Genomic DNA, 21,795 nt, shown 5'->3' on the forward strand with positions numbered 1-21,795 from the left:
TGAAGAGGTAATCACCACTCAAGACCCGGGAATATGTGTTCGCTTGGCTTCTTATTGATTGATGTGTATTCCATTAACTCTAAATTGGGTGGACTTATCGAGGTGTCATGCCATCGCAGAAAAAGTCAGGATGTTACATGCACTAGATAATTTGATCGGAACCCTATTAAAGTAGAGCTTCGACTGTTGACATCCTCACATAAATGTGGTTTTCTTCAAAGTAAGAAATTCTGCTTAAATCACTGATATTTTTGGCCCTTTGATTAACTGAGCCACATAAAGACCTGTAGGACACGTTTATTGAAACTGGGCATGTCATCAAGGAAGGTCACAGCATCTGTAACGTCTCCTGCATAGGCGCCGTTTCAGTGGGTAACCGGGAGCTCGGGCAATTGTGAGCACCCACAGGGAAATAATACTGTGAGAGTTTTAACTGTGAGGCTGCGAGCTAAACCTGCATCCTTTCCATTATTTATCTTCGTTGGAGTCCTGACACTCCACTTTAGGTTTTGACCGCTCTGTGATTTCTTCCAGTACACTGATATAAAGGTGCGTCACTTTGCATCACCTTGTGGACCACTGTCGTCTGACCTGAAGCGTACAATAACTTTCAAACCAAGGCCATTGCAACCAGTATTACACATCCCATCCACTGGCTTACCATTGAAGCCACGTTGACACACTAAATGTCATTGATTAGAGTCAAACTGGGGCTCTAATCAATGACATTTGACAAGCAACAATCAACCAAGACTGCATAAGGGAACAAAAAAATAAGGATGGAAATGAAATGAAAATGAAAGATGGGACTTTGAGATTCGTTGACTGAGATTCTGGAATCTTGATTAGGAGTCTGATTATTGTTTGGATCCAGTATCTAGTGGTGATTAGTGGAACTGCATCTAAAGTTTTTCTACTTTTTAATCATCAAATACTCACTTAAAGGTGGCTGTTATTAAAAGAAGGCAATTTAGTCCTTCACCATGAATTGGTAATCAGCTTGAATTCATGTTGGTAAGCTGTTTACGTAAAACGTGATCAGATCTTCTAAACTCAAGGATAACTTAGCTGTCACCTGAGCAAGTTCCATTCACTTAAAGGAGGACTTTAGCATTGCACTTCTATAACATTTTTGGATTCACGATGGACAGTTTTGTTTAAAAAAAGGATCAAAATCGATGCAACAGAAGCAGAGACATTACTTTTTTTATTCCATGCGTTCTTCTTCGTTTTTGGCGCCTACATTACCCACAATTCAGCCCGACAGTTCGGTTGGAGATTTGGGTGTGTTCTGCTAGTAGCGGCTAATGTTGCTTCAAGCCTTTAGCCTCACGAAGAGATGAGGAGCGGGAGGTTTGGTAAGCTCACTTCTCCAACAGATTTGTTTCATTTTCAAATTTAGTCTTCATCCCCAACCGACGCTGACTCAAGTGACATCACTTGAGGCAATTCATCACTTTGCGCAACTTCCTCTTGAGCCACAAAACGGCTTCATACAACTTCTTTCACAGAGTGAAACAGTGCAGAAATTAGATTATCCTGCAGCAGAAGTTTGAGAAGTTTCTATGAATGTTTTCATACTGTAATGACAAAACTACTTTTAACCTTTTACCACCCACCCACAGGACACTAGCCCTATGCAGAACTTCCATGGACTATTAGTACTGTCCAAAACCTGCAGCAGAGGAAGTACTAGAAAATCTGGCTTTTACGTCTTTGGACTCACTGACCAACTACAAAACAAACCTACTCATTACCCATTCTCCTCAGTGTTGTGGGGTGCATGCCTTAAAATTACCCACTGAGTCTATCTCCATGCACTGCCGACCATCTTCAGTTAGCTGGGTTAATAGCAATATTGATGCCATATTGGAATAGGGAACCTTGTGCCATGCAGGGCCGAGAGGCTGCAGGTTTTCCTTCCAATAAATCACTACACCAGCTGATTTTACAGATCACTTCCTCCTCTCCTCTGGTGATCCTGGGTAACATCAGCTGCTGCAGTGTTCAGCTGTATTCAAACCTGCAGCCTGTTGAGCATCCACATAACACGGCTGCCTATTCCTCATAAAACGAATTGCTGTGTTATCTGCATGTGAGGGGGATGCAGACTGACGAACAGACCTTTTTAAATACTGTCTTTCCCGAAGGTTGTTTGTGTTCTCTGTCACTGTGGCTGTGGGCTGGCTGCATGCTGAGAAGAAGCTTGTTTGCTTTTTGGTGTTACAGTGTTTTAAACTATACTCTGATGAGTGGTAATTCATCGCCTACGCTGATTATCATTGAATGATTCAATCAATCTATCATTACCGTCCAACATAACAGCTTTTAATAACATCTTGTTTAATACATTTTCCAAATTGCTTGCTGCTTATAACGTGTAGAAATTAGAAATAAATTAGAGCAGATTCTGACCTTGTAGAGGTTATTTAAGCAATTTCGCATAGACAGAGATCATCCCTCGACTTGTTTATACTAACAATATTATTTTTCTACATATTATCTTGCCGTCATACAGAAATATTTCAGAATGTATTATATATTTTGATCATTTCTTTTTCATTGGAACAAAAGTATAAACAGTGTAGAATGCAACGTTTATGCAGAGCTTCAGTTTTAAAAAGGTAGAATTATAGCTCAATGTTTGATATAAATATAAAGGCGTGCATTAGTGAGAAAAACAGTTTTATTGGGTGGTAAATCAAACCCAATCACTGGTGCAATAATACCCTTAAAACGTGTACACCTTAATCATGTACAAAATAAGGGTCCTTTAGATCTTTCAACATAAGGTGTCAAAAGACTTTTGTTGACATCATTAATGTCAGAGAACACTAGGGAGCAAAAGCAACAGCTTGAACTTGACTTTGGTGTTTGGAGCAAATTCAATTGTTCTACCACTTACAATTATCACAGGCTGTTATATACATAATGAAGGTGGTCTATTCTTGAGTACAATTGCAAAACAGCACGAGGCTCCATAGTTGAACCTTTCATCCAAGTGTTTCCATGAGCGTAAGAAATTACACCGTTTTCTAAAACAGTAAGAAAATGCCAACGCTGAGCATTAAGAGGTGAAAAAGCACACAGTCCAACAGTTTAATTGGGTTGTAAACCAATGGCGTTGCAAATCACTGGTGGCGCCAATCATCCCTTAAAAAGCTTTTAAGTGCCTTAGTCATCCCATATAAAATAAGTCCCTGAATGTAATGCCTCAGATTTGCAACATTATGGAACAGGCTGCTAAAATAAAGACTTACATTTTGCCATTAATACCCTTCATTATTAATGTAAGAGGAGACGGAGGAGTAACAGCTTGAACTTGACTTTGGTCTTTTAAGGAATATAATCAGTCGTTTTACCCCTTACAGTACTTATTCCATGCTCATTCCACCTTAATCATAAAATGACAAGGCTAACAGGCTATAGAGCTACAAAATGAAGGGGGGGGGGGTTTATTCTTGAACACAATTGCAAAAACGGCATCAGACTCTATAACTGAACCTTTCAATCATTCAAGTTGTTTCTATGAGTGTAAGAAATGAAACCTTTGGTAGCAAAATGGGAACACGGTGCAGTAAGAAAAAGCACAGTCTCCCTTATGAAAAAAAATAAATAAAGAGAAAACAGGGGTGTTGGCAGGTATGCAATAAAGACTGAGGAATCTCTGCTATTCTTGGAGGTCTGTCTTCTACAACCCTCTGGGGTCATCAGTATTTCCACTTTCATTTCTAGCCCTCTTTGGCTCATGAGAGCGCCTGGGTTGACGGCCCCCGATGCCATTCACATACATATTCACAAACACACACACACAGATTAATACAAGTGTGTGTACACAGTCATAAAAATGCACTCGTACAGCCACAGAAACACACATACGTGACATAGCACCATCACTTCAGTCGCTGTCCTTGGTGCTGAAATTCCCCGAGCCAATATCAGGGTGGATGTTAACATGCCTATGGAGCCTTTTCAATCAGTCAAATACAGCTGGCGAGAACCTTTTGAAAGCAACTGAAGGTTCCCCGGGCTGGGGAGAGCGGGAGACGACACTGACTCGTCATAATACACTCTCTAATTGCACTCCAGATTGAATAATATAAAAGGAGTGAAGAGGGGATAAGATAAGGGCCTTGGGGACAGCCTATATATTGAATCTCAAAGCATGCTCAGCTACATCTCCTAATTTCCTCATAATTACGTCTGGCACCACACTCCGGGCTCCTATGCCAATGGACATGCATGAGGACCAGTGATGAATACTGGTTATGCCACAGCGGATGGGAAATTGTGTCACGGCTGCCAATTAAAATAAAGGGCGGAAGTGAGGGAAGCACCTTGTTTCACCATTTCTCTGTATCTCCACTGTCTCACTCCATCACTGTTAATAATTGATCAAAGTTTGCAGTCTCGGCTTTGATATATCCATGGCAACGGCCTGCACAGAGAGAGTGTGTGTCTGCACGTACTGTGTGTGTGTGTGTACGCGTCTGTCCATGTGTGTGTAGATCTCAGAAGGCTGTAAATAGTCTGATGCTGTCGCCAGAATAGCCAGAGAAACAAGCCGTTCTGCTATCACAGGGTATCTGCATCCATTAAAAGGACAGGCTGGGATTAAGTGTTGAGCTTCATGAATATTGTATGATGTTGAACAAGCTGAGGACATCGCCTGATACTCCCAACCCTAATGGTCACAAACTGGTGTCTGTGTGTGTGTGTGTGTGTGGCACCTGTTTGGCAACTTTAAAGCGTGTCTTGTACTCAATACTGCTGTTCCGACTTTAAAGGCGCATTAAAAGTTCCTCATCAGGAGAAATTCAGGTCAAGAGAGTCTGCTGCATAATTACACTTCTCCGGCCTTGATCTTGAGATGCAAGCAAACAAAGGGCCGGTTACGCCCTTGTCTTAATCTCACAGTTAAACACTGAGTTCACAAGATGGAGATTTGTTCTGTGGCCAAACAAGAATGGGGAGCGAGTCGTAATAACTGGATGTGATAGCTAATTAATCCCTTATCTTATGTTTGCTTTTTCTGCCTCTCACAGGGTAATATTCTCATTACTATTCCAGCCAGGTGAAAAACGTTTGCAATCAGATGGTAAAAAAAAAAAAACCTCATTCCAAACACACTGTACGCAGAGCAGGAGCAATAAAATCCCCCCTTGACTTAATTCAAGGAATTAGCCAGCGTCACTCAGACAATGTTATACCAGCCTCTTTGAGCTGTTCTATTCAAAGGATCTGCATCTATTTCTCGAGCCGGAGGTGCCAGCGACTCCTGAAGCACGAGGAGTGATGTTTTCCAATCCCTATGAAATCTGTTCATGCAATTGCTTTATCTTTATGTTTATGGCAGCTACATCTGCAGCTGCCTGCTTCACTACACTTGTAATCAGAGGATGCACACACACACACACACACATTTGATCTGTTTAGCATTTGATTGTAAAGAACAAGGTGTCTGCATGACAGAATGTGAATAAGCATGCACTGTACTATCAGCTCTGCATACATCCAGCACATGAATTTGCACACATATTTTCACCGAGCTGAAGCCTTATTTGTTTCTGTGGTTTGCTTCAAGAGTAACTGTGTTGCCATGCCAACTCTCTCCCTCTCTCTCTCTCTCTCACACACACACACAGACACACACACACACACTCGCTCTCTCTCTACCCTGCTATTCTGTTTAACAGGATTCCAATGCAGAGCCTTGTACACCAATCAGAATAAAGCTCGTAGCAAATTTCTAACCAGTCCCAGTGCAGTTAACTGTTTGGTGCCCCAGCCACTCTCCAGGCATCTGTCCTGCAGCATGATTGATAATAACCCTCAAGAGAGGAGACAGAGGGGATATCCAGTAATCGTTTTCATGTGTCTCCACTCATCCCATTGTTGAGAAAAATGGGGGAAACTTTCAGAATAGCAATTACGACAAGCAGCAACAAGGCGCACATAGAACCCTGTTTTACAAAGATAAATAATGTGCTTTTTGGTTAAAGTCTATGTCAGTGTAGTGGGTGTTAAACTGGGGCAGCGAGGGGAAATTAAACCAGTCGGGGGCGGATATTGGATTTATAGTGTTTGATAATGCTGACATTTGAAAATACCACCGTGATTAATGATTGATGAGCAACAAGCAGGAGGTGTGTTTGTCCATTTAGCACAAACCGGCACAGCACATAGCATGGCAGCACCCTTTGTTAAGCAGAGTGGGGACTTGAGGGTTAGTTATCAGCGGGGTGACCTTTTACGAAAGCTCTTCTTTAAGATCTGTGACTTGGGGGGGAAGGCAGGTGCTCCTAAAAAGGCAGTCTGTGCTGTTGTTTCGGCAAAGTAACATTTGACATACCTGCCTCGAGAAAACCAGGGAGGAAAAATGAAATAGGCTCCATAAAGTCAGAAAACATCGTTTGATTGCAAGAGGAAACAACATCCAACACAGCAGTGATGACGTGAAGACATTCAGCACACTTAAAATGACACAACAGAGTCGGTTACTCCTCGTGATAATTTGAGAGGCAGATCATTAGATCCCTCACTGACTGACACCTCACATCACTTAAGTGCGCACCTCCTCTGACTCTCCTCCTCATGCACTCACCATGCTGTCGTAGTGGATGAGCTCCAGCTCGTAGTCGGGCAGGATGTCGCTCCTGTTGTTCACCAGGTCCAGGGCCATCTGAGCGGAGGGCATACACGCCTGACCGCCCGGCCAGCCGCCGCTCATGGGGAACAGCGCTCCGATGTACAGCTTCTTCTTGCCTGCGGACGGCCGTGGCCAGAGGAGGAGAAGGACGATGAGAGAAGCCCGGAAGAACCGAGTTACCCGCGGAGGACTTCTGCAAATTACCAACATGGTTCAAGGTGAGCTGAACTGGAGCAAGTTGGCCCCGGTGCTGCAGCGGAGTCAAGCCGGGAAACGGGTTGTTTTATGTGCAAATGTTGCAACTCAGATTTCAGTGAACTCAACACGTGTCCGGCTCCTTCAAGCAGGATTGTATTTGGATTTTATGTTGCAGATATTGTGCAACACGAGCCAACTATTTACTTTTAATTGCAAATGTTTAGCGAATCGAGTAAATACTTTAGTCACGGTATAATTCAGCATAATGCATGGTTAATTATACATGGCACGCTGGATATTTTCGGAACATAGTCAAACACAGTTCAGTCAGCCTTTACTTTGCAGAGCTCACAGCGATCATGTGAGGACACGTTGCTGCTCGCCTCGAGATCAGTCAAGTTTCAAACGAACCTCAATCCTGCGGTCCAACTCGTTTCTATGCAATTCCACACATTTTGGCGCGACTAAACTAAAACAACGCATCGCTTTCTGCTTGCAATCAATCATGAATATCGGACAGCGCGTCCCTTTACTCACGACTTTTACGCACAAAAAGAGGACGCGCGAATCAGCCACCGGAGTCCGCGCAGAACACGTCAACCGGGTCAAATGAGTGTGGATGGGGAGCCGCAGCTAAAAAAAAACCCAAACGGCGGAGTGTGAGCTGAGAGCTGAAGCAGCGGAAATAGCAGGCAACATCCCCCCCCCCCCTTTAACGCTGCCGTATTCCAACAGATGAAACGATTTGCCGCGGAAAAGCAGGCGCGCCAGAGCTCTGCGTCTGATCCACTGCAGCACCGAGTGTGTGAGAGAGAGAGGAGAGAGAGGAGAGAGGAGAGAGTGAGCCAGGACCAGTCGGAAATGTATGCTGTGAGAGAGAGAGAGGAGGGGGGGGGGGTTGGGAGGGGGCTCTGGGCAAAATCTCCTCAAAGATTTTCTAATGAGTTACACGCTGAGTTTAACTTAACTGTACATTAATCCACAAGAGTCCTGCACAACCTCATTTTGTCCCATTTTATTCTTTGCTTTGGCTTCTTCTTTACTCTCACCACTTTCTGCTGGCTTTCACTGTTGGCTATAATCAATTTCTGATCAATGCATCAGTACAAGAGGTTAAATAGTGATCTTGCCTGGGTTAAAGGCCAACTTAAAAAAACTATGAATTACCCAGAGAGTCGGACTTGTTTTCTCCAAGCCTGAAATGTGCAGGTCATTTGCAGGTCTATGAGCATGGCTGGGAGGTATGGGGACAATAAATATCAGAACATCTATTACCGAATTTATTACTAACAGGATTTTACAACTGTATGGTAAAAAACATAAAATAATCAAACTGATGTTCAAAGCAATGATGTTGATCTGTTCCACACAACAAAACGTGTGATTAGGTTTCAATTAAGATATGATCATATATTGTCCCAATTGCATTCCACTAAAAGTTGCGTAACTATAATATTATTAACCCAAGTCTCGAAATAATCCTTTAGAAAATTAAATGTTGTTTTGACATCTAGGTTACATATAATTCATAATCAAATAATCTGACCGTTATTATTTCATTAAGTCTGTTAAACATCAGAAAATATCATTATAATACATCACAATTTCCTCAATGAGACATCTTCAAGTTGCTGCTCAAGCTGTTGTTTTGTCGGACCATCAGTCCAACATTCAAAGATATTCAGTTTACACATAAGACAAAGAAACTTAAACTAGATCAAACTACATAATGTTTGGCGTTTTCGCTTAAAAAATTAACTTGAACAATGAATCGACTGTTAAAATAGTTGCCATGGGGAAAAAAGGGCACACTGATTGATTGATTTGCAGCCCTTAATAGAGCAAACAGACCAATGTTTCGACTGTGGTGAAGTCAATTCACTCCTCCGCAGAGAGGCATATTGGATTCATACTTTTAATACATTTGAGCCTTTTGGCCCAAACGAAGAACTGAATTTGTCGTGTTTCCTCTCACTGATTACTCTTGTTGTACTTTTTTGTACTTAATCTTTGTAACTTTAAGATACATCCGTGTTCCTTTGTTTCTGATGTGATTATGGTGCATGGGGCCTGGCTATGGCAACTCCCACCCTTGGATCCATTATCCAATAGATCTGAAATCCTGTTCAACCAGTTATCAAAGAGAGAATTGTACACCTGTTCTAGGTTGACTTTTTAAGTGTTCGCCTCATGTCTTTGTCTGTTTTGACTCTGATGAAGACACCGTAGAGTTGAGACGTTGGTCTGTTTGCACAATTAAAGGCTGCAAATCAATCAGTTCCTTTTTTTTCCTCCAGCTGAGAAGCACCGGATTCAGCTGCATGCTACTGGGAGAAACCTCTTTCAGTTGCCGACACATTTTCTCTCAATCAGCTAATTGATTAATTGACTTGCTTGTAGTTATATAAGATCAGATTAAATTAACTGCATTGCAATCATTTCACACAGTGAGTATAAGTACAACAAAATGCTGTTGAGCACCTAATCAGATCAGTGCAAACAGGAGCCAAGTGCATATACATATATGTTATATAAAGATGAACGAATGTACAGCATGTACAATAAACCAATGGGGTAGTACAGTAAGAAGGGTTGTAACTGTGATGTGTACAAAATGAACAATAAACCAATATACAAAATGTACAGTATGAGTGAATGCAGCAATGATATGTCCTTAATGCAAGGTTAAACATCAAGCTACATCAAGCTAGTATGTCAGCGTTAAATACAGGTCATAGGAAGAACAAATGCAGTAGGCAATGGGCCCTATGACGCAGCAGCACAGCAGCAGCAACAGTAGAGCAAAAGTAATCGTCCACAGCAGCTCTGTGAGGCTGTACTGCTAACGCCAGCATGCTAACATGTTCACAATGACAATGTTAATGCTGATGTTTAGCAGGTATAAAGATTATCATGTGCACCATCTTAGTTTAGCGTGTTAGCATGCTAATGCTAATTAGCACTAAGCTGGGGAATGTCAGAATCAGAAACTGTTTATTGCCAAGTAACATACATTACAAGGAATTTGTCATTAGTTCTGCCGGTATTTGGTCATAAACCAAAGTATTGGACACATTAGAAGTTTGACCTGATGGTGGCGCTAGACGGATTTCATGCCAATCCATTCAATACACTAATATAATATGTTATTTGATTATTACTGATTCATTACTGGATAAGAAGTATTTTAATATTGTCACGGGAGAGCTAGCTCTAACAATTTCATATACTGTTGTGTAATTTAATCTATAACATATATTTTATAAATTGATCATCTTTACATATAAAGTCTTAATCTGAAAAGTATCTAGTAACTACAGCTATGAAATAAATGTAGTGGAGTAAACCGTATATTTTCCTCTCTAGTGGAATGGAGGTATGGTATCATAGAATAGAAATACTATACAGTACAGTACAATACATCAAAATTGTACTTGAGTAAATGTACTCAGTTACTTTCCACCAGTGCCAGTTCCATCTGACCTCAACAACAGAGAACGTTCAACCAGATTTAGCCTGGTTTTAACCCAGATACCTAGATGCTGTTTGACCTGCAAATCAATAACTCTGTGCTTATTGGGCTAGCACACACAAGCAGTGTGCAACTCTGCTCTGTAACCACCTCTGCTAATCCATAGACCATTTCATTTCTAGCTCCCCTCCACGGCCAACTCTATAAAATGCTACAGAAGCTGCTTTGAGAAATCAGCAAAAAATGTGGCAGGCAGTATCAATCATGGCTGTTTTTATTTGCCTCTATTTCAAGAGTGGAAACTGAAGTTCATGTAGACGAGAGAGAGAGAGAGAGACTGGACTCCCTGCACACCTGTTTGAACCCTCTGTCTCACATCCAGAACAGCCCCTATCTAACTCTGACACACAAAGACATGCGACCACGCACTCACACAGCTTAACGTGCGCATACGTAAGCACGTACACACATAGGCCTTTACACCAATGGCCTTTAAGTCTTTATAGTTAAAACTGAATGACCATACGGCTGGTTTTCATCTGCGTCCTTCCCTACAATGATGTTGTTGATGTTTTCGGAGATACATCTGACATCATTTGATATCGATGAATCCTTTGAGGAATGTTATAACTAAAGGTTACCAGCTCGTTATCTAAGAAGAAAACAGAAAGTCATTGTGGTGCCAACAATACTCTGCCATTTTCAGTGCAGCCTATTTGGATTATTGACTACACTTAAATTCCATTTTATGCTCAGGCTTTTGCAGTTCCTGTGTAAGCGCTTTAATTGCAATGTAATGCTTGTGTTAAAGTTCCCTTTTGACAATTACTTATTGCTGCAATTGAGAAGAAGACCATTATTTCTCCAGTCTAAATTAAAAACCCTCTGTAGTTAGGCGATGGAATATGACTATTATATAAGCCTGGTTCATTACCCAAATCTCATTATCTGGATATCTCCATGTAGCGGAGAGCTATTCAGATCCAGCTGCTAACAAGCCTTCACAGGCTGAGGTGAGTGCAGTGATCAGCATTTGCCTTCCACTTCCACCTCCTCATCCTCGCTGCCACCCTGTGACCCATCCAACGCACAATCAATTATTCAGCCGTGAACTTTATGTGCTGTTTCGCTCCATAAGCCTGCAGCCTAACACAGGAAAGACGCACCAGAATCGGGCAGTGCAGTGTTAACAACCCCCATGGTGGCAAATGCCACATTCAGAGAAGACATTAGCTGTGGCTCAGCCTGGAAAAGATGCAATGGAGACATGACTGCTGCAACGTGTTGCTGAGCCACTTTAATGAGGGCCTTGTACTGTATATTTGTGTGTCTGCAGTTTGCACACTGGGCATCCTTCAGGATAATGGCCTGTTTTTCTCCTGGCAGACGCGTTAGTGGGAAAATACTGTTATGCATGTTCCCTTTTTTTAACACAATCACTAGATTACATTGTCCTCCACCTGCAGAGCACATTTTATTCAGGGAGCAATCCAAATCATTGTGAAAATGCTCTGACAAAATATATTGTGTAAAAACCGTTTCAGTTCCCAAGACGCAGATATTTTGTAGACGTAAGGTTTTTACCACAATGCTGACGATACAAGTCGCATCCAGTTTCTTTGTCCAGCGATAAGACTTCGGTCAAAGTCCAGTCTTTTAACATCCAAAGTCCATTCATACATTACAGGGCCACTATTATTGGAATAACAACGATTTACAAGAGCATAAATGTTGGCCAGCATGCTAGACAAGTTCATCATGCTACTTGGATACAGTATTATCATTACATAATTTGTCCAGCAGCAGCAGCAGCACACCAGTCAAGTCTGCAGCACAGCAGTTATTAGAGTAATACATCAAGCCTGAGTATCAGGGTGGAGGGCAGTTAGGAATAATAAGTTCATCGTTCAACTGTAAATATCCTGTCAAGGTGAACTTTGTAGCAACATGTGACATTAGTAGTGTATCATTATGAAGACAGCTATGAAAAAAGGAATACCTTCTTCTATATCACTGCCTAAATATCAGCTTTAAAGATCCACTATTGCCACGTGCAAGGCTCAAGTTCCCATTGAATAAATCACAGCCCATGGACTTATGAAGTGCTAACAGTTCGCCTCGTTGTATGTTTTGACATCATGTGATACTTTGAAGATAACGCAGGCGGCAAGTTTAGAGCACAGTTAAAATCCCAATGATTGCAACCCATCTTTTAAATGGATGAGGGTGGAAATGTCTTATTTTCAACAAATCCCATGAAAAGAATAAAACCAACAATGAATTGATCCAACTACACTTCTACTAGTATTGTCTGTGATATGTCTTATTCCTCTGTGTCACAGAGCCCCATTGTTGTCAAACAAAACTATTAAAAACACACCAGTGAGCCCTGAAGGGCCTTGATGATGATGAACATGGGTACTGTAGTTAATTTTGAGTCAATCCCACATACGGTGTATCCTGCTGCTGTAAATACTCCATAGTGCACCAAATGTGTATTAATCCTTAAATTTGTCTGCAACAAATACAGGTTTTAATTCCTGTTTGAGTAACATTTGCTAATAACTATCCGGTTTTTATTGAATTGAACCTTTGGAGGCAAATGCACATCCAGAGAAGGTGCTGGATGACACAATCTATTTTATATTGACATAATGTTTTGACCACAAATAGAAGATGGACTAATGCACTGTTGGTTTTGGTAAGAAGAAAACCCCTTTACTGTAATGCCTGTTAGCACTCCTCCGTTTTGCAATCTTAAAAAAGATTAAACACATTATTAAATATAATAATCTAAACATATAATCCAGATTATGTATATATACATACATATGTATATATGTACATTTATATATATACATAGTTTTTGTTAGCTTGTTAAGTCTCAGTTGCTTGCTGCTTTGTTTGTATTCACTGTGTACCTATGGTTTGTTATGCTGTACTTGGAGAAAACAGAAACTAGAGATGCACTCCTACTGCATATATGTGTGCACACACACACACGCACACACACAGGGTAGAGCAGACACAGACAGGAGCAGGGTATTAACCTTTCTCCCGCTGAGGAGGCAGTAAGTGGGTGGTGATGGCACATGGAGTGGAGAGAGAGGGAGAGAGAGCGCAGAGCCAGAAGGAGGTCAGTATTGTGACAGTAGATGGAAATTTCTATTTGAGGAAACAGTGTTCTCTGCTGCTTTGTTAATTATGTGTTTATCAAGTCCGTCCGTGACATTTGGAAACTTTTTTTATCAGCAACTTATGGGATTACTTGCATAAAACTATATATCGAGTTTAGTGTTGCATATTGCGTATGCACACACGAGTGTCTATGTGTGTACGCACAGTATTTGGCTTATGAAAGGCTAGCATAGTTCTATGCCTAATTCATTAGAGTAACTGTGCAGTGTTGTGAGCCTTCCAAGGATTGTATGCGTATGATTCAATATCTGGCCAATTCCTAACGTGGTGACATAACTGTGCAAGAGGGTGAGCCATCCTGCAACAGTAACACATGTATTCATCATCCTTGCCAGGGATCAGATAAAATGGCTGTACTCGTAGATGTTTTGATCCTTTATTTTCCCAGGGAAGGCTGGCGAAGCACATTAGTTCATTTTCAGAAATGACCTGCTGCAAACTCATGCAACAGCACCACAGTTTGAATAGCACTGTATGTACGACGCATTCTGCTCCCTCACACCCGATTATATTTATACCTGCATGGTGACAAACCCACAGCTACACTTCTTATGCTGTAAACCCTCTCATTTTTCAAAAGCCCTCTTAGTCTTAGTAGAGGGCAGGAGCATAGCAAAAACGATTAGCAAAAAACTAATAAAAATACACAATTTTCATTAGAAGTTTGGAATTAAAATTAACTAAAGACACAAGGGGGTTAGATTGGATGAGCTGAGTTGAAAATGCTACTAATGATGCTTATGAGCAAATTAAATTGTCTTAACGTTCTCTCTCAGTGCTTTGATTCGTGAAAGAAGGATTTGCTCGATACTCAGGGACAGAAAAATAATGTTCCTCATGTAATAGGCCGGCAACTACGGGGGAAATGTTGTCAGCCCCGTAATATGTATGTGTTCTCATATTAGATTATGAAAACGAATTTCTTTAACTAAGTTAACAGCTTCAAATACAATTAAACTATAATCTCTTTTCTCACAGCAGAAAAAAAAATCTTTAATTGGACAAGTTGTACGTAGCAGAAGTTTCCTTTTTCCCCAACAAGTCAGATTTTCCCAGCTGGAGTTTGAACCTTCAGTTATCAGAACAACCTCTTGTCAGTGCTTTAGGCTACTGCTGCCCTCTTGTGGTGACAGTACACAATGCATCTGCAGCAGTGTTGCAAAGCCTCATGAAGCAGAATTTAATTAAAAGATCAAAGACCTCTGTGTGCACAGTTACCTTCAGGTACATTACCATTAGCAATGGAAACACCACAGTTCTGTTTAATGGTCTCCCTGAATATAAAAGACTGTTTGTTTTGTGATCTAGGTGAGACATTTTATAATTCATTATAATTAAGTACATGATGATTTAAGGGAGACATTTTATAGTAAAATATCCTTAATTTCTGATACATTTAAAAATGTTTAAAAGCAGGCTTATTTGTTAAGCTTTGGATAGAAGACAAAGCTCTTTGTTTTGCAATGTTATAATGTAAGAAATTCATGTCTGACAAATGTTTCACCACAGCAACTGTATGTTTTAGCGCCATAAGTCCATAAATAACATAACTAACTAACTATTGCGGTGTAGTAGGATTTGGTTAGCATGGACATGATAATACAAATGAAAAAATTCCTACCTGTGTAGTTTCTGTCATCTTTGGCCAGCAAACACAAAAAAAAAAAAAAAGGAAAAAGAACAGTTGGTTAAAAAATACAATTCAGGTGGAAACAGAGCAGTTATCTAGAAGGAATGATGATAATTTGTGAGGATCTGGTGCAGTAAAGCTCAAAATTCAAATAATTTCCCACCACTAGATGGCAGTGACACAACATTGTAGTTGTCCTGAGCAATGCACTGTTGGTTGGATGCTGAGCAGTAACTGTGTTAGATATTATGTAATCCTATGATATTTTACAGTCATACAATAAAAATAGATAGAAAAACCTGTAAATCTCATACAGTTATATAGTGTTAAGTTCCATAGAAAATCTTACAGTGACAACATAGGAGATTTAAACATTATCAGAGCGTGTTACAAGTAATTATGTACAAATATGAGTGACCCATAAAGCTTCTTCTAAATTTCTTTATTATACAACAAGTAGCCTACTTTTAGTCGCCCAGTCCAACTGTGCAGATAATTCCCTCTTTCATCCATTTTAATACTACCATTCCCATAGCAACTTTATTGGTTGCCATGCCAACTACTCTGATAACCATTTGGCAATCTCATTTCTTTCAGTTCTTTGTTTCATCTGTGGGGTTTTTTTCTTCTTAAATCCTCCTTTACTTGCACTAACTTGGACAAATCCTTTCAGAGAGTAGACGTGCCAACTGTCGTAAACGAGAACACGCTTGGGTGTCAGTGATATCACACACTTATATTATATTCATTGAGTATTTATCCTGCGTGCAGTTTAATGCACGGGACATCAGGTTTTAACTTGTGCTCATGATTCGTTTTACCTGCCTGTGCCAACAGTGCAGACTGCCCTCTGTGGATTACATTCTGATTGGTTGGATCATTTATTGCCTAGCAACTATGCTTCTCCGTTGGGAGAGCAGGTGTTTGTAATTATCTGTCATCTTTAAAGCCTTATGTTCCCATTTTTGTAAGGCAGCCTGCAAAAGCTAAGTGAGCCTATGTGATGGTTTATGGATAATGGTTTATTTGATGGCAATGTACATTTCTGCCAATAAAGAATATTTGAGCAATTGATTTTGACTAAAAATGTCTACAATAGACAGACAAAAAAGTCTATTATAGTTACTAGAGGCCGAATTAATGTCTTTAAATTGCTTGTTTTATCTCATCAACTCAAAGATATTCAGTTTAGTATCATATATGACAAAGAAAAGCATGTAATCCTCACATTTGAAAAGCTGGAACCAGAGCGTAGTTGAAAAACTGACTGAAACAATCAAAATAGTCGCTGATTGATGGAAACATTTATGCCAATGTGGCCACTGTGCTATAAGTGCTCCCTGTCACTGACTGTGCACCAAATTATCCTTGCTAGCGTCTCTGCTACTTGACCGGCTGCAATGATACAATGATGTACATGTCATTAATTACTGTCTGTGCTGTCAGTTAGCCTGCTTAGCTAACTAACTGAATCTCCCCCGAGACAGTAAATAGCATCCCACTATGCCATAATTTTCTTAATTCTACTGTAATAGGAAGCTTAATGTAAAATCTCATTAAGTCACATTGGCTTAGACACTCACAGAGACAGGTGGGTTTAGGCGCGTCCCACTTTCCCAGTTTAGTGCAATGGCTGATGTTTCTGCCCTCCAGGATGAAGCCGGCGTGGCAGCTGTAATGGAGCACAGTCCCTTCCACTGGCGGCCCGGGGGGCTTCACCGTCACCCGGCCGTTCTCCAGTGAAGTCCACACCCGCGGGCACAGCAGCACTGGGAAGCACAAAAGAGAAGGAGACACAGAGTTATAGGAGGGTAAATGTATAATAACTGGGGAGTGGAGTAGCAGTAGCACAAACATTCTCAGAAGTATGAATGACTAAAGAATGAATATGCATCCAAAATTTACTCTCTTTTGGCTCCATTTTGGTCTCCACCAACTCCAGAGGGACATATCTGGCTCTTTAGCTGCTAAAAACTCCACAGTGTTCACAAGCCAGTTGCTAAATTTCATCATCAGGTAGTGTACAGTGGGCTTATCAGAACATTTTTTGCAGAAAGCAACTGCCTGCTGCGGCTGGCAACGGGGTTGATGAGAGCGGTTAGACTCAATCAAAAAGTTGCGGGCCATAAAACCAAAACAATGAGCTGAAAGATGCTAAACCGCCCAGCAGAGCTGAGGGGAACTACAGAGTCGGTGATAATTGTGCGTATGTATCTTACACATTACAATTTTATTTGTCATTTGATTAATTGTTAACATTTAACATTCCTAACATGTTTCTCCAACATCTGAACAAGCACTGGGTACAAATGAGCGACAAGGTAGAAATGTTTTGCCACCGTCAGAGGCTGAAGAGATTACTTCTGCCTCTTGAGCAGCTTCACCTCTGTATATGTTTGCATATGTACATAATAATGTACTATTTTCAGACTATACAACATAGACACAATAAAATACAAACTATTAAGTTGGAAATGTAACCTTAACTGCCCTAGAAACCCTTTTGACCCAAATAAAGACTAGTTACTAGTTAGACTATTAGTTACCAGTAAGAAATATATAAGGCTACACTTTAGCCCACATTTGTGATGTTAGCTTGCAATGCTACAGCCTCCATACAGTTTAGACTTTTGTCCTCTTGGTTTGATTTCATGACAAAATGGCCAAGCTTGAATATAATTTGTTCAGCTGCCGAGTTTTTTGAATCTTCCTTCCAGCATTGGGAGCACATAATAAAACTCCAATCTGCACATTGCAGCCTGTGTTCTTACATAAGCCAGAGAAAACAAAAATCATGCTTTAGAGAATGTACTCTTGGGAAAAATAAATTCCACTGATGTTAAATGTGAACTGAAAGAACAAAAACAGAGATGTAACAGGGATTTGATTGGATCGCAGGCCTTATTCTCAGTATTTGCAGAGGCACTGTAGATGTGATCTGAGTAGAAATTACATTCAGGCCTCTCTGTCCAATAAGAACATTTTGATTTGTAGGTAACGTTTGCAGCAAAAGTATACAGTTAAACCATGTAGAGGCAGTAAAACAACTTAACTACTTAACAACTTATATATCTAATTTCACATCATATGTACAGATACAAGAGAAGCTAAACAAGCTAGCTTCTTTATTCCTTAATAAAATGTATTTATTCCAAAGCACCCAGCAAGCCTCAGCTCAAGCTATAAACTCTTCTCTATGGGTGTATACTGTATGTACATACCTCCGAGTATACAGACAAAGAACGTAATTAAACTAATCAAGGGGACACAGTTAAATAACAAACCTATTCATAGATCAGAATTCAGCTAAACAAAGCTCTTATTTTGGGACAGCAAGAGAAGAATTTCACTGAAATGATTTGTGACCATTCAACAAGCTCAAAGGTTTTCGAAGCTTTAAAGCACATTATACAGTCTCAGCAAATGGCTCAGGTGTCACCATGTTCAATCAAGTGGTCGTATATATGGGAGGGAGATCGTAACCCTTGTCACTGTTCAAGGATGGTCGGATGTGAACAGCCACCTTGATCTGGTCGATGACTTCCCAGTCGATGTTGTGACTGGTTTTGGCCTGGTTTTCACAGACAGCTGAAGTTCCCTGCTTTCTGTGTTAATTCTGTTTATTGCACGAGATGCGATTGAAAGCTGGTTAGTGAAGCTTTGAGTTGAGATTATTTGGTCACCCATACTGTTCCCAAGGTCAAGACTGAAGTTCAAATTCAACCAAAAGAGTTTGGTGGTCATTTGTCGATATTTACAACATGATAACATCCTTTAAATTGTAGCTGTTGTTTGATTGATAGTGTGAGCTAGTTTTAGCTCATTGTTTAGCTGTCCGGCTCATAACTTCACTGTTTTGGTTCATTCTCATCGCTCTAATAGTGTCGTTTTCACCCACAGCAGGCAGCTGCTTTCAGAGCTAAAAGTTTGCTAACAAGTTTGTCATATCAACTTAAAAGGTGATGATATGTCAATGTTGTGTTCATGACTTGTTTCTACGCCCAAGTGGCCAAAAAAATCAGTTATTGCAGGTTAAAAAATGATGGGAGGTAATGTAGGAAACCATAACAACAAAAGCTGTGGTTTGATTTCATGTAAGCTAAGAGTGCACTGCTTTACTTTACTGTGGATTTTCATATTAGTACTGTGGATGATAAAAATGACTCCAATACCAGTATTTAAAAGAGTGAGAGTCAAGGTTGCACAGTGTTTCACACTTTCCTCTGCGTGTAGTGTAAACGGGGGGAAGGCTGTAACGTGCTGTCAAAACAACTGAGATTTTATTTTATTAACTGTGATTAACCAGACAGAACACGCAAGAACTTATTATTATACCCAAGAATTGTCTGGAAAAGGGAAATGTGTGAGAAGATCAGGGAAGTCAGAGAATCAGACCAAAAAGGGACTTACAACATCTGCTGTGATGCGTGATGTCCGTCCATGTGCCGTTGGGTAAGCACTTCCTGACCTTGGGTCCCACGATCACCCGGTTTCCTCTGCAGATGTACTCTATCTCATAATCCACAGGCAGGATCTGCACACTGCGGATCTGTAGGAGAAACACAGACAGAGTGAGATTGGAAGACGGAGAGACAGCAATTAAAGCGTGATTGATGCTCTCTCATACCAGTTTTTCTTATTCCTGTAGGGACCCTCTTCATTCTGTCTCAGTGCAGTAGACTCTGGTGCCATATGGCTGTGACAATAAAGCTCTACTAGGAAGAAGTTTTTATGGCAATATTGTCTGAATTGATGGGCTGTCACACAGTGAATTACACCTTCACTCCGGTTGTGAGAGGAGGGAAAAAGGCCCAGGCTTTATGTTTCAATTCATGTGTGTCATGTGCATTCATCCAGAGTGGTGCAATCAGTTTCAAACATCTGAATGGCTCGGATGTAGAGGTTTTGGTCCTTCTTACGCTTTGAAACTGCATCATCCTCTCTTCAAATTTGAGTTTTGCTGCAGTATAGAATGAATTACAATCTTGTGAACTCCACTCAAAAATGTATTTTGCTTATTGTTGCTTCACCTGGATGTTTGATCTTTGACCTTGACCTTAACTCTTAACTTTATCTTAAATTCTTATTGGAATCCAAAGTTTCTGAAAATACCAAATCTGGCATCAAATGTCAAGCTAAATTGGGGGGAAATGAGTGTAAAATTATGACATTTAGATCATTTACATTTGATGCAATGGTGCAGCCGTATATATAAATGAGATTAGACCAGGTGGGATAAGATGATTTTTCCACCCTTAAAACTATTTAAAAACTGTAAAAAGTGTATTTTAAGAATTCAGCTCAGATCTTTATTGTCCCACAAGAGGAAATTCTTTTTGCAGCAAGGCAGCAATCAAAACACAAACATTAACACAGTAAAAACATAGTCAAAATCGATGCAACTGATATTTTTAGTCCCAAATATGAGTTAAGCTCCAAAACCTCTGGATCCTACATTTCCCACAATGCAACTCTATACTGTCTCTTCATTAGACTCTCCCTGCTTAGGAAACACACATTTCCAAACTCTGTGCCTTCAATTTGCAACACAGGATTTCCGTTAAAAAATGTGTCTCCAAGCCCAAGCTGAAATAACTTGATGACATCACCAGGATTTTTCTTCCCAGACGTGACAAAGCTCGCTGTAGAGCCACAGAAGACATTATGCAACTGTTTTCACAGGCTGAGCAGTACTCCCCAAGTCAAATTTTCATGTTTAGAATCTGTAAACTGCCTCTTTCGTGCTCAGTGTGCATGCTTCCTCTTTTATCTCACCATTAATATTGTGGCGCTTTAAGATTTTTGTTTGACGTATTTGCTTTATTGAACAGCTCGCAGCTGAGTGAGACATGGAAAGATTAGAGGGAGGGAGCTGGATGTCATGTGACAAAGGTCAAAGGTCGCTGCTGATCCCGGGTTTGGTAAGCGCATGAGCCATCAGAGCCAGCAGATTGCTCTGTAGCAAGTGATTGTGTGTAACATGTAATTTAATAGAAATTCCACTTAATTAATGCAATAGCTATTTTGGGAAATAGACTGATTTGCTTTCTTGCAGACAGATAGATGAGAAGGCTGATACCACTCTCATGTCTGGTAAATATAAGGCTAAGCCAGCAGCCGGTTAGCTTAGCATAGCATAAAGACTGGAGACGGGGAAACAGCTAGCCTGGCTCTGTCCCAACAGTAACAAAATCTGCCTACCTGCACCTCTAAAGCTCACTTAACACATGGCATCTCCTTGTTTAATCTGTACAAAAACTGAAGTGTAAAAATGATAACGTTGTGTGGTGGACCATTTTTCGGCAGCCCATAAAATCTCAACTTGTCATTTTCACATTTCCACTCATATACAGTATGTCATTTGTTTTAGAGGTGCTGGTAGGCAGATTCTGTTATTGTCGGACAGAGCCAGGTTAGCTGTTTCCAGTCTTTATGCTAAGCTAAGCTAACTGGCTGATGGCTGTATAGCTTCATATTTACTGCACAGACACGTAAGTGGTATCAATCTTCTCGTCTCAGCAAGAAAGCAAATATGCATATTTCCCAAAATGTCTTACTATTCCTTTAAGTTTTAAATACACTAATGCGACTTACTTTTGACTGATGGTGTAATAATAATAATGTCGGCTGATATTGTGACTTCTTAGA

At 40.4% G+C, this 21,795-nt stretch overlaps 1 protein-coding gene across 1 annotated transcript in view; it reads right to left on the minus strand.

Annotated features, from left to right (window-relative positions):
• The window catches only part of gabbr1a (gamma-aminobutyric acid (GABA) B receptor, 1a), a 58,097-nt gene that overhangs the window by 35,558 nt on the left and 744 nt on the right, over positions 1-21,795 (minus strand). Inside the window, exons 3-6 of the mRNA XM_070911530.1 lie at positions 19,558-19,696; positions 16,731-16,916; positions 15,139-15,156; positions 6,605-6,765 (exon numbers count right to left, since the gene is read on the minus strand). Of these exons, the coding sequence (XP_070767631.1) occupies positions 6,605-6,765; positions 15,139-15,156; positions 16,731-16,916; positions 19,558-19,696 (504 nt within the window). The remainder of the gene's footprint in view (positions 1-6,604; positions 6,766-15,138; positions 15,157-16,730; positions 16,917-19,557; positions 19,697-21,795) is intronic.

The sequence above is a fragment of the Enoplosus armatus genome, chromosome 9, assembly GCF_043641665.1.
Source record: "Enoplosus armatus isolate fEnoArm2 chromosome 9, fEnoArm2.hap1, whole genome shotgun sequence".
NCBI lineage: Eukaryota > Metazoa > Chordata > Actinopteri > Centrarchiformes > Enoplosidae > Enoplosus > Enoplosus armatus.